Here is a 12,195-nt window from a genome sequence, read left to right as displayed (position 1 = left end):
CTTTGGTTCACCAGAAGCAGCTTTGTCATGCTGGCCACATGACCCAGAAGCTGTCTGCGGACAAACGCTGGCTCCCTCGGCCTATAGAGCGAGATGAGCGCCGCAACCCCAGAGTCGGACATGACTGGACCTGATGGTCAAGGGCCCCTTTACCTTTACTATATAGGGGTGGGGGAAATGTCAATAACACCCCCCAAAAGAACCACATTTTAAAAGGGCATAGGATGTCAATCAAATCAAATTAAATGCACTCTGTTCATGCCCAGAGACTATGTTTTCTTGCTGTTGCCTCAGGGCTGTTCCCTGTTATTGAAAACCAGTTCTGCGTCTGTGGCAATAGTGGGTATCCTGCCAATTCATCATAGCGAGCGCTTGAAGAAATCCAGTGTTGCTCAAGTCTGCCCTCCGATGCCAAGTTAATCCAGAGCAACTGCTGCAAAGCTGGCAACAGCTGAATAAATCGCTTGCAGCTATATCCCAACCTTTAAACGCTACAGGGATCTAGACAGGGCAGAATGTCCATCCCTTAATCATGCTGGAGCCATGCTTGGTAAGGGGTGTAGTTAGACTAGACCAGTGATGGGCAACCTTTTGAGCTTGGTGTGTCAAAATTCGCCAAAAAACCGAGCATAACTCAGGTGGTGTCACTTCAAGAAAAAACACCATAATTTTGCGATATTTATAGTTTAAATAACAAAAATGTATGATTGTAATATATAACTGTATTTAATAAACCAAAAACTAATTATTTAACCAAACAAAACAAAAAAAACCCTTATTTATCACAAAGTGCCCAGAGTTGTTGAGCTTTTTGGGGGGAGCTGCTGACCAAAGTTTTGGAGGTTTTTTGGGGGGGGGGTGCAAAAGTTGCTTTGCTTTGGGGGGGAATGCCCCAAAGCGGCAGCGCTTTTTGGGGGGGAAAGAGAACAGAAATAAATGACGAATAATACCTTCGCTGGAACTAACATGCAGCACCGACATAGTCTGCCAAAGCACCAAAAAAACCAGCACAGAAAGGGTTAAAAACCAATCTCTGGCTACCAGCAACAACAACAACAAAAAGGGATCCGGGTTTTAACAGCGGAGAGGAGGAGGAGCGGGAGAACAAATGGGGGGGAAAAGAACAAAAACAGTGCGAATGGGCCGATGGGGCGTGTGCTAGCACTGAGGGCTCTGCGTGTCACGTCTGATACACGTGTCATAGGTTCGCCATCACTGGACTAGACACTTTGGTCCCTGTCTTCCTTTAAAAAAGAAACTCTGAGGGTTGGAGGTGGGAGAGCAGGTCGACGGGGCTGTTTTCTATCCAGGCGCAGACCAGACTGAGATGACGCTTTGAGGGAAGCCAGACACAGGACGGGGAAGCTGCCCACAGCCACCATTCATTTTACCACAATAACACCCCCCTCTCCTGGGCCTTCAAGCCACATTCTGTTGGAGTATGCCCATGCCTGGTTTTCAGTCATGCCACACCCCAAAATCCAAAATCCATCAAGCTTCCTACCATTTATCTGCCCTATGTAGTTGCACTCCATTCCTCCTGACCTCTTTGGTTTTGTTATGGAAAAATGACCCTAAAATGCGCAGACGCGGATCGGACAGACGCGGATTGGAAGCTCCAAAATTTGTGCTAAGTTCAGCTCCGCCAGGAAAATGACAGAAAGCACACGATGCTGTCAGGTAAAACAAACTGATCCCTTTATTACAGAAATGAAAAGACTACAGCTGTAGGGTCCCATGCCTAGAGACTATGTTTTATTGCTGTTGCTTCAGGGCTGTTCCCTGTTATTGAAAACCAGTTCTGCATCTGTGGCAATAGTGGGTATCCTGCCAATTCATCATCTTGCTTTTATACCCTCCTGTCCCCGCGTGGAAACCCCTGGACTGGTAGGGACGGGAAAGGCAAGGAAAACGGGTGCTTATGGGATTAACTGGGTGTTGATACGACTATTTCTTCATATGGTGAAATGTCAATTGTTCTCCTCCCGTTGCTGATGGGTTTTCCTTTTGCTTGACAGGAGGGAACAATCAGTCGAGATGGGAGTCGAGGTGGGACCGTTCCTGGTGATTGCCTTGCCGAGGGGTTGGGGTCCATCCGGCAGGTGTTTTCCTCCAGGTCACGCAAGGATGATCCCTGGGGTTATGTAAAAGGTGACACTTCTGGAAGTTTGAATAAACTGTCCCAGCTAATCCATCATTGTCCGTGTGTGTCTTTTGAATTGATACAGGGTGGCAATGGGGCAGGGTTCAGGTGGGCTGGGGTCATACACGGTTTATGCAGCATTTCCTTTTACAGAAGACATATCTAATACAGAGAATTCTATGCAAAAGGTAGTAGTCCTGATATATAAAGGTTCTAAGATATAAAAAAGCAATTCTAATACAGAGAGATTCTGGCATAACTTAAGGCAAAAAGGTTCTGTTGAGACAATCTAAAGGAAAAGGCTAGATTTCCCAGAGACGTATAAAAAGGCACATAATAAGGAGACATATAATAAAGGGCTGCATTATTCAATGATTGTACTATTGAGTGAACTGTCACTTTGTTTTTGGGCAGCTTTCCCCCTCCTTTTTTCATGGAAACATCATCTCGGAGGTTGAAACAAAGGTATCTTTTGGCTGTCAGTGTTGCAATGTATACCCAAACCTCATTGAATCCTTTTAAAGGATTAACAGGCTATTGCTGGCTTGAAAATGTGAATCGCTGTCATTGTTTTGTTCTGGGGTGGAGGGGAAGGTGAAGAGGGGAAATGTGTGAACTTATGCTAACGTTGAGAAATGTGTGCATATGCTGATCCTTAAGCCTTCCTTAAGGCAGGGTTGTGTCCAAGCGGGAGGAGATGGGGAAGATGGCGTTGAACAGGATTCTGGGTAGATGCAGCTGTCAAATTTGGTCACCCCTCTCTGTTCATTAATAATGGTGTCCTGCCCCCCCCAATAATTTTCTATAACAGTCCCCTCTCTCAGGCAATATTGTTGTATATAACAACCAATCATTGCCTCACATAATTGACAGTGACGTATTCTCCATTCCCCAGGTGGTACATTGGAACAACCTTGGGGTATGTGGTGCCGGTTCGAAGGGGGGCTTGGATTTGAGGGGTGGCGGCCTGCGGAGTGCTGTCATCATGGTGGGGAAGCACTGTATGCAGCAGCAGAAGAGGGTGAGGAACAACATGACGGACATGAGAATTAGTAAAATCCCTTTAGCGAGGTTGCGGACCCATGTGGTCGACGGTAGCCAAGACCATGGGTCCCAGTCAGAGAGTCCCCCGTGAGGAATTTATTGTAAAGTCTCGGTGAGGGAGTTGAGCGTCTGAAGATGGCCGGTGATGTCGAGAGTCTGGTCTGACACGTAAGAGCAGCATTCTGTGCCTATTAGTTTGCAAGCGCCTCCAATTGAAAATAATAAATAATCTGTGCATAATCTGTTCTTTGTCGAAAGGAGACGAACTTGGGTGAGTTGGGTTAGAACCGCAAGTGTGATGGCTTCTGATTCTTTGATGAACTGTAGAAGGACGTCCGCAAGACGGAGGACGTCAAGGTGGTTTGCGAAGGCTCCATATGCAGGAAGGAATCCGCGGAGCCACGTTTCCCCGTTTGGCTTGATTCGGCCATGAGTCATGGGGGCTGGGGACCTCCTGTTCTTTAAATGGCCGGTAGGCTGTCATAGGGATATGGTCCCCTGTCCCTGAAAACTCCTTGTGCAGGGACCTCACAGCGCAACCGCTTAGGTAGATATATTGGGAGTTTGGTGTCAGGAACGTGAGGTTCCTCTGAAGAAGGTAGGTAGATCTGAATTGGTCCAAAGTAAGGTGGTGCTTATCAGGGGAATCCCTTCGTTGATATGCGAAGGGGCGTGTGCGCAAATCCAGCATTCGGAAAGGTTGTTTGTTTGAATGACCTTCTGGAGAAGCTGTATGTAACTGTTGCCTTGCCATGATGACAGCCTGCGAGATTGGGGCGGTGGGGTCAATTCGAAGAACCTGACATATCTTGGTGCTGTTCCCATAGGGGGGATAGGGTCCGCACAGTGTGCACAATTGCAGTTACAAGTCCTCATGAATTCTTTTGTGAGAGCATGCACTCCCACGCTGCTGCCCCCCCCATAAGCGTTGTTTTGCCTTTCTGTCAGAGGCTGGCGTGGCTGTTTCTGCTAAGAGCTCTGCTTGCCCAGCAGATAAGACCCGGGGGGGGGGGGGTCCCTTGCTGCCATCCAGCCCTCGTCCACGTTTGCGCTCCTGCTAAAGTCCAAAAGCTTGAGGATGTGTCAGCAGCCTGCTGCGTGGAAGCAGGAAGAAGCTGATCGGAGGAGTATAAATTTGGATGGGCAAAGCAGGCTGAGCCACCTTGAGGAGACAGCGCAAGGAGAAGAGGTGAGCTGAGCTGAGCTGAGCCGAGCTGCCTGCAGGGTTCAGGCTTGAACATTGCTCTTCTATTGACGTGGAGGGTGCTGCTGATGGGCTAGGAGCCCTGTTTGGTTCAGGAGAATGCAGCAGGGGAGGTTTTGTGCTGCTTTACTTACTGGGAACTTGAAGAGCGGGGCACTGCCTTTGTGATCCCCTTATTTCTATCCCAACCTATAGTTAGAAGGGGAAACCTCTGGCCAATTTTAATCTGGCCTTACCTTTCAAGTTGTTTTGAGGGGGGGGACCTCTGTGGTTCTCCCCTCTCCCCCCCCCAGCTCAGATTCAGGGCTAAGCAGCGAAGCTTCAGCTGCCTAATTCTGCCTTTGCCAACAACCATAGGTTATTGGACTACAAGGTCTAATGGGAGTTGTAGTACAGCAACATCTGGAGGGCGCAATGCTAAGGGTGGTCTAAGTGATGTAGAAAATATGTCTTAAGAGCCATAAGAGATGGGGATGGGGAAGGGGGGCAGGAATTTGGAGGGGATGCTGGAGCAAGGCTAAGAGTGAGATCAGGGGGCTGTGTTTATGGCAATGCCACTGACTTAGTTTTGACCCTTCTTCTTCTTCTTCTTCTTCTTCTTCTTCTTCTTCTTCTTCTTCTTCTTCTTCTTCTTCTTCTTCTTCTTCTTCTTCTTCTTCTTCTTCTTCTTCTTCTTCGCAGATCTGATCCTTAAACGGTGGTGTCTGAAACCCCCCAGCCACAAAAGATGACTCTGAAGGCAGCAGCCTTGATCCTCAGCCTCTTGGCTATCACAGGTAACCCAGAAGGGCTTTGCTGATCCTGTTATCTGCACTCACTCTGGTCCTATTTCCAACTGTTGAATTCTAAATATTGTTCAGTCTTTGTAAATTCTCACTGACCTATTTCTTGTTGCGCTGGCCGGTCAAGGCATAGTGGGAGAAATGCTGCGTAGCTCAGATCTCAGAATTTACCGAGTGATGCTTGTCTTGCAGCTCAGGTGTAGCAAATCAGTGTGATTAAGCTAAAACCTTGTGAGTCGTGCACAGCAGATTGATTCTTTACTAAAGCCCTTTGCCCAGTTGTTACAATTATTATTATTATTATTATTATTATTATTATTATTATTATTATTATTATTATTATTCCCCACCCATCTGGGTGGCTTCCAACACATAAACACATAACAAAACGTCAAACTTTAAAAACTTCCTGATACAGGGTTGCCTGCAGGTGTCTTAGTTACAGGTAGGTAGCTGTGTTGGTCTGAGTCGAAACAAAATAAAAAAATTCCTTCAGTAGCATCTTAAAGACCAACTAAGTTTTTATTTTGGTATGAGCTTTCGTGTGCATGCACACTTCGTCAGATACACTGAAACAGAAGTCACCAGACCCTTATGTATATTCAGAAGGTGGGGGTGATGGGAATGGGTGATGGGCTGATAGGAGTGGTAAACCTGTTGATGACTGTTAACGACTGCTGATGACTGCAATAGGTCCTTAGTTAGTCTTTAAGGTGCTACTGAAGGAATTTTTTTATTCTAGAAATTGTGTAGTTCTTTATCTCCTTGGCATTTGATGGGAGGGCGTCCCAAAGGGAGGGCATCACTGCTCAGAAGGTCCTCTGCCTGGCAATAACATTGTTTGAGAAACCTCAATGTACTGGCCAGGAGAAAAGCAAACCGAGAGACTGGATTTCAGAGTAGGAGGCAGATCAGGCTGAAACAGGGTGCCTGCTTGAAATGGAAAGGAAAACTGGCAAATCTGGGCATGTGGAAAGAAGCATGTGGCTAGCCTTTCTGTGCTGGGCCTGGCAGCATACATTAAACTTGGAAGCCTTGCTGAGAGGCCTCATCTGTTTGAAAAAGTCCTGGTCCTACCCAAACTTGATGGATATGTGCATGCATTCTTAAAGGGAAGGGTCTGTGTGGTTCTCCCAGTATTCCCATAAATGATGTGAGTTCAGCTGTGGCTCTGCAGACACGTGGGACATTGGCAAGTGGCAGAGGAGTTGGGGTGGGAGGCTCTGAGCCGGGTCACACACAGCACCAACCTGCTCCCTCCTCATCCTTGTAGGGGCCCAGGCCGAGATCAGCGCCGACCAGGTGGCTGACGTGGTCTGGAAGTACTTCACTGATATGGGCAACAATGCCAAGGAGACGGTGGATCAAGTCCAGCAGTCAGAAATCAGCAAGAGGATGAAGTGAGTAGCTGTTTCCTCCAGGGCCGGTGGAGGTGGGGAATGCTCATGATGGTGACTGGGCTTAGGGACACCCCCACCCCCCCACCCCACCCCCCTTGCCTGCTTGCTCCCTTGTCCCTTTCCGAGCTTCTCCATTTGCCTTTGAAGGCAAGGCAGTTGGTAAGGAGGGAAGGGTCTTTTTGATGGGGCACCCTACTTGTGAGATAACCCCTCCCCATTCTCCTGTCACTTTTTTTTAAAAAAAATATTATTTTATTGATTTTTCCAAATGATTACAAATTAAACCAAATTCTTTTAATTTAATACATTTTAAAAACAACAACAACACCCCCCAGGTTTCCCGCTCCCGTTGCAAACACATGTCCATCTCCTCCTGTTGTTGCCACTTAAAATCTTTGCTAGATCACCTGTCACTTTTAAGCTTCAGGTGTCATGGGAAGGCTTTCAAAATTCACTCAGAGGCATTAGATAGATTATAGGGTATTTGCTGTGAAATAGTTTGATACTGCTGTTTTATCATGTGAGGATTTTATTTTGCTTCTGCGCATGCATGCATGCACGCACGCACACACACGCACACACACACACACATTTAGCTGCTTTTTTAAAGATCTTCTTCTTTTAATGTCACTTACTATTATTTGGAAACTTGTTTTTAATTTAAATAGTGATTTTTTCAAATAAAAAACTAGGTGACTTTTGAGGTCACTTCAAAGCCTGTGCAATACCTAAACCAGCAAAGACACAAAGAATGAGCAGAATATAAGGCAGGGGTGGGGCTCGTGTTTCTGTAGTTTTTTTGCCGGGGGGGGGCATTCTCCGGGAGATGATAATCTGCTGGATTGGGTGACGTGCTGCATGCAGGGTTGTACTACACATGGCTCGCCCTTGTTGTAGGGCAGGGGTGGGGAGTCTCTGTCAGCCCAAGGGCCACTTTCCCTTCTTAGCAACCTTCTGGGGAGGGGGGGGGGCATGTCTCACAGCAGCGGTGGACTTTACAAGATGCCCACTACCCTCTATCCTCTGTTCAGGAAACAAGAGGTATTGTCAGGGTTCAGACATTCCAGCCAGTCAATATCACTAGCATAGGACCAGTGAGGGATGCAGCCTGGGGAGAGACCTATGCAGTGTTAGAAACTGAGATATAAAACATGCCTGCTGCGTGAATCACTGTCTCATGCATGCAGCACCGAAAGACATGTCTCTTTGGGTGCTGCACTGCCCCACAGATCAGCTGACTGGTGCACCATTGCAGCCATGCCAGCCAGCCAGGGTGGAGATGTTAGGTGCCAAACCTGGCAACCAAACATCTCCACTTCTTCTCAAAACGTACCTGGTGCCCAGCTAATTTTGAACACTGGCTCTTGAGGGCCAGGTGTATAGGCCTGGGGGGGCATGCATTGAACTTCTGGGCCTGAGGCTCCTCACCTTTGGTGTAGGGTGCAAGCCCTGAACTGCTGTCCTCTCAGAACTGGCTTGGAAGGGACAGGATCAGCCTGGGAACAAACCTCGGGGTTGGGACACAAGCGCAGGGGGGGGGCGTGGGAAAGTGCCACGGCTGCTGCGCTGTGTGTTGCAGCGGTGGAGATGGATGGGCAACTGTGGCCACCGGGCACCAGAGGGAAATCCACGGCAGCAAGAACGCTGAAACTCCCAAGCGTTTTGGGAGCCAAGGAGTGCTTGTCTGTCTGCTCACCTCTCTCCTCCTGCTCCTCCACAGCACCCTCTTCCAAGGCAACGTCCAGGCCCTCAACACCTATGCCAGGGAGATGCAGAACAAGGTGGTCCCCTTTGCTACAGACCTGCAGCTTCGGCTGGCAGGAGAGTCCGAGAGGCTGAAGCAGCAAATCCAGCAGGAGCTGCAGCAGCTCCGAGCTCAGTTGGCCCCTCACACCGACGACTTCCAATCAGCAATCGGCAGGAACATTCGGGAGCTGGAGGCCAACCTGGCCCCTTATGCAGAGAAGCTGAAGGCCCGGCTGAACCAGAATGCTGGAGAGCTGCGCAGGAAGCTGGAGGCCCTGGCCCAGGAGGTGCAGGCCAAGCTGCAGGAGAACATGGGCAGCCTCCGGACCTCCCTGTCTCCCTATGCCGATGAGCTGCAGCAGCAGGTCAACCAGAAGGTGGAGGACATCAAAGGGAGCCTGACACCCTATGCTGATGAGCTGAAGGGCAAGGTGGACCAAACCATGGTAGAGCTGCGGAAAAGCCTGTCTCCCTACACCCAGGACGCCCAAGAGCAGCTGAACCGCCAGCTGGAGGGACTGTCTTTCCAGATGAAGAAGAGCATCGAGGATCTGCGGGCCCAGCTCTCGGAGAGGACCGAGGATCTGCGCCTCAAGCTGAGCCCTCTTGCCCAGGAGCTGAGGGAGAAGCTGCAGGGGGACGCGGCTGACCTGCGCGAATCTCTGACGCCCTACGTGGAAGGCTTGAACAAAAAGATCGACCTGCAAATCGAGGAGTTCCGTCAGGTGGTGGGGCCCTATGGAGAGAATTTCAACAGGCTCCTGGTGCAGAAGGTGGAGGAGATGAAGAAGAAGCTGGAGCCTTACGCTGGTGAGACGGAGGATCACTTGAGCTTCCTGGAGAAAGACGTGAGGGACAGGCTCAATTCCTTCTTTGACAGCCTCAAGCAGATGGCCACTGAAAAGGCCCTTCTCCCCTCTTCGGAGGAATAGTAGAAGGCACCTTATATTTCTGACACCACGGCCCCAGCGTGTCTTCTGCTTGAAGCCACCACTGAAACACCACCGAAAACAGGACTCCTGGCAAGATTCAGGATGCTGCAGCCCAGAATAAATGTTTGGGGCGGTGCTGGTGGCCACATTTCTACTACCCTCTCTGTCCACTGCTGCTAACAATCTCCATGCACTGTTGTGTGCCCAGACACACACACTCTCTGCTGCAATAAACAAACTCCTCAGCAATACCTGCGGGTTGCTCTTTTGTCCCTTAATGTGGTCCACCTTGGAAGGGAAGGGGTGGGTGGGATGGAGGAATCTGATCCCAAATGAAAGTGTTTTTGAAGAGGAAAATGGGAATGCCCTTGGCTGAATGGTGGGGACAGAGCTGAGCATCCCCCCACCCAGGGAGACTTTTATTGCAAAAATGATAAATTCACAGGTGTGTGTTTTTGAAAAAATAAATAAAAATCTGTTACATAAATAGGCTGCAACCTGATTGTCACCTGCCTCTCTGGGAATGCCTCCCCACTGCAGCACCATTGATTGAGTGTGATGCCAAGGAATGTTCACAAGCATTCAGTTGTTAGAGGGAAAGGTATCAGCCACTATAGCAGTGTCTGACACAGTGCAGGTTCTTTCAGCTGAAATGAAATTTCACATTGGGTGGGAGAAAAAGCTTACATGGGACTTAGAGAGGGAGAGTCTATGTGCTTTCAGCAGAAACTGGGGTGGGGAAGGTGTTCCTACCAGCAATGGTGGGAGGGTGGGGAACTGGGGACCAGGAACTGGGTCCAGATGGCATCTATCCAAGAGTTTTTAAAGAAATGGGTACCGTAGGTGGATGGGCAAAAGTATTAAAATGTCTCATGCTACAAGCAACATCTTTCAAGTAGCTCCTCTTGCTGTGATGTGCATTTGAACATCAGGTTTAAGACTCCTCTCTGTTTTCACATAAGAATTTTGGCTTGCTAGTAGAAAAGGCAAAAATACCACTAGGTTTGCGTGTCTGCAGTTAGACATGAGGCGTTAATGACTCCATTTTAGCAGAGATGATCTGAGCTGACTTGACAGGAGATGAGCGCAAAGCTTTGATCTAGCAGCATGGAAACCTTTGAGGAACCTTGCAAGGCACATAGCTTTGATCTGGCAAGATTGCAATTTGCTAATTACAGACCATGGGAAGGACAAAGTGGGGAGATGAAGTTTCAAAGTGCAAGGAGCTTCGGGGTGCTTCAGTCTTTAGTGTGACCTCTTGCAAGTTGATGACATCCAGATGTTTTGGACTGCAGTTCCTATCAACACTCCCTCACCCCCCAAGCCAACATGGAGTCTAAAAATTAGGGAGGGCACCAAGTTGTGGAAGGTTGCTTTAGTGAAAGGAGCTGGACCATGCAGAGCACTATAGATTCATATAATTGTACAGTTGCCAGGGACCCCCAAGGGTCATCTAGTCCAACCCCATGCAATGCAGGAATCTCAACTAAAACAACCCTGACAGATGGTCATCCAACGTCTGCTTAAAAACCTCCAATGAATGAGAGTCTACCACTTTCTGAGGTAGTTTGTTCCATGGTCAAACGGCTTTTACCATCGGAAAGTTCTTCCTAATGTTTAGTTTTCAATCTTCTTTCTTGTAAGTTGAATCTATTGGTTGAAACCACTTTTGGAAAGGTTGCAGGGAAGAAAATATATCTCCCCTCCGGCACCAGGGAGTGCATTTCTGCCCAGGAAGACATGGGCTAGAGATTGCTGGTGGGGGTGAGTTGCATAGGGAGAGGCCTATCCTTTGGGAAGAATTGGGGGCTGGCTGGGCTGCCCTTTGATACCAGCTTGGGAGCAATGACTGCTTGGAACTTCCCCTGGCCACAAGCTGGTCTTGGCTGGCTCTGCACACTCTGACCTCTTCTGAATATTCGCACAGAGGTTTTTGCTGGGAATAGCTCTGTGGTCATTGAGGGCCTTGGCCAGGGATGTGTTCTGAATGGCTGAAGATTGGGGGGGAGCACCCCAAACTCCCTACAGACATGGAAGAGATGGGGGAGGGTTGCTGTCATTGGATTGTTTTCTCTCAAAACAGTTCTTTCTCCCCACATGCCTGCCAATTTACAAATTAGGTGCCAGGGCAACTCACGTGAACATTGAATTAGGGCCTTGTGAACATTGAATTAGGGTCTGGTGACTTCCGTTTCAGTGTATCTGAAGAAGTGTGCATGCACACGAAAGCTCATACCTATGACAAACTTAGTTGGTCTCTAAGGTGCTACTGGAAGGAATTTTTTGTATTGAATTAGGGCTCATCCTCACCTCCCATTTGTCTCATGCCCAGAAAGTTCAGGTCAGAGTGGTTTCTCCATTGTCCTACTCCTCTTCCAGGGAAAACCTGTTCTTTAGTTTTCAGTGGGAACAAACAGCAATCCTGTGCTTTTCGACTGAGTGCTAAAGAGCGCTTTACCTTGGGGACAAGAGGACACTGGCGCCATCTCGGCAGGGCTGTGGGTGCCCAGGTACCCACAAATTTTTCAGTGAATGAGCCGGTGCCCCTCAATATTCTATAGCCAGGTGGTCTCCGTTGGCCCCTTCCACTGCAGTAGAGGATTTCTACAGAGCCCGTCACAGCAGTGGCTGGGCCCGACAGAGCCCACTGCAGCCACAGCAGGCCCCACCGGGCCTTTCGGAGGGTGCGCCGGTGCTCCTCCAAGTGTGTGATGTCATATGCAGCATGTGTGGCGTCACACATGCATGCTGGGCACCCATGATGTTGGGCGGAACCTGGCGCGCCTGCAAGAGGAAGTGTGGATAAGCCCTTGCTTGCCCCTGTTTGAGCCTTTTTTTGGTGCTGCTACTTTAGCCCAGCCATTGGTACAAGATGGAGATCTGGTTCTGAGGCTGCTTTCCATGCCTGCATGAACACAGTACAGGTTTAAACTGGCTTAAGCAA

At 48.9% G+C, this 12,195-nt stretch overlaps 1 protein-coding gene across 1 annotated transcript; it reads left to right on the top strand.

Moving 5' to 3' along the window:
- The first annotated feature begins 4,259 nt into the window (after window positions 1–4,259).
- APOA4 (apolipoprotein A4) lies at window positions 4,260–9,502 on the top strand. The gene is made up of 4 exons (XM_035140049.2): window positions 4,260–4,376; window positions 5,073–5,167; window positions 6,447–6,573; window positions 8,294–9,502. The coding sequence occupies exons 2-4, from the start codon at window positions 5,119–5,121 to the stop codon at window positions 9,249–9,251; spliced, it is 1,134 nt and encodes a 377-aa protein (XP_034995940.1). The 5' UTR covers window positions 4,260–4,376; window positions 5,073–5,118; the 3' UTR covers window positions 9,252–9,502.
- The last annotated feature ends 2,693 nt before the right edge of the window (window positions 9,503–12,195 follow it).

The sequence above is a fragment of the Zootoca vivipara genome, chromosome 15 (genome assembly GCF_963506605.1).
Source record: "Zootoca vivipara chromosome 15, rZooViv1.1, whole genome shotgun sequence".
NCBI lineage: Eukaryota > Metazoa > Chordata > Lepidosauria > Squamata > Lacertidae > Zootoca > Zootoca vivipara.
This window is presented reverse-complemented; position numbering and strand designations above follow the sequence as displayed.

Excerpts from the sequence above, each read along its gene's own strand:
- APOA4 (XM_035140049.2), top strand. The coding sequence starts at position 5,119 with ATGACTCTGAAGGCAGCAGCCTTGATCCTCAGCCTCTTGGCTATCACA. Across the intron at positions 5,168-6,446 it reads CAGCCTCTTGGCTATCACAG|GGGCCCAGGCCGAGATCAGC; the intron begins GTAACCCAGAAG and ends TCATCCTTGTAG. Across the intron at positions 6,574-8,293 it reads GAAATCAGCAAGAGGATGAA|CACCCTCTTCCAAGGCAACG; the intron begins GTGAGTAGCTGT and ends GCTCCTCCACAG.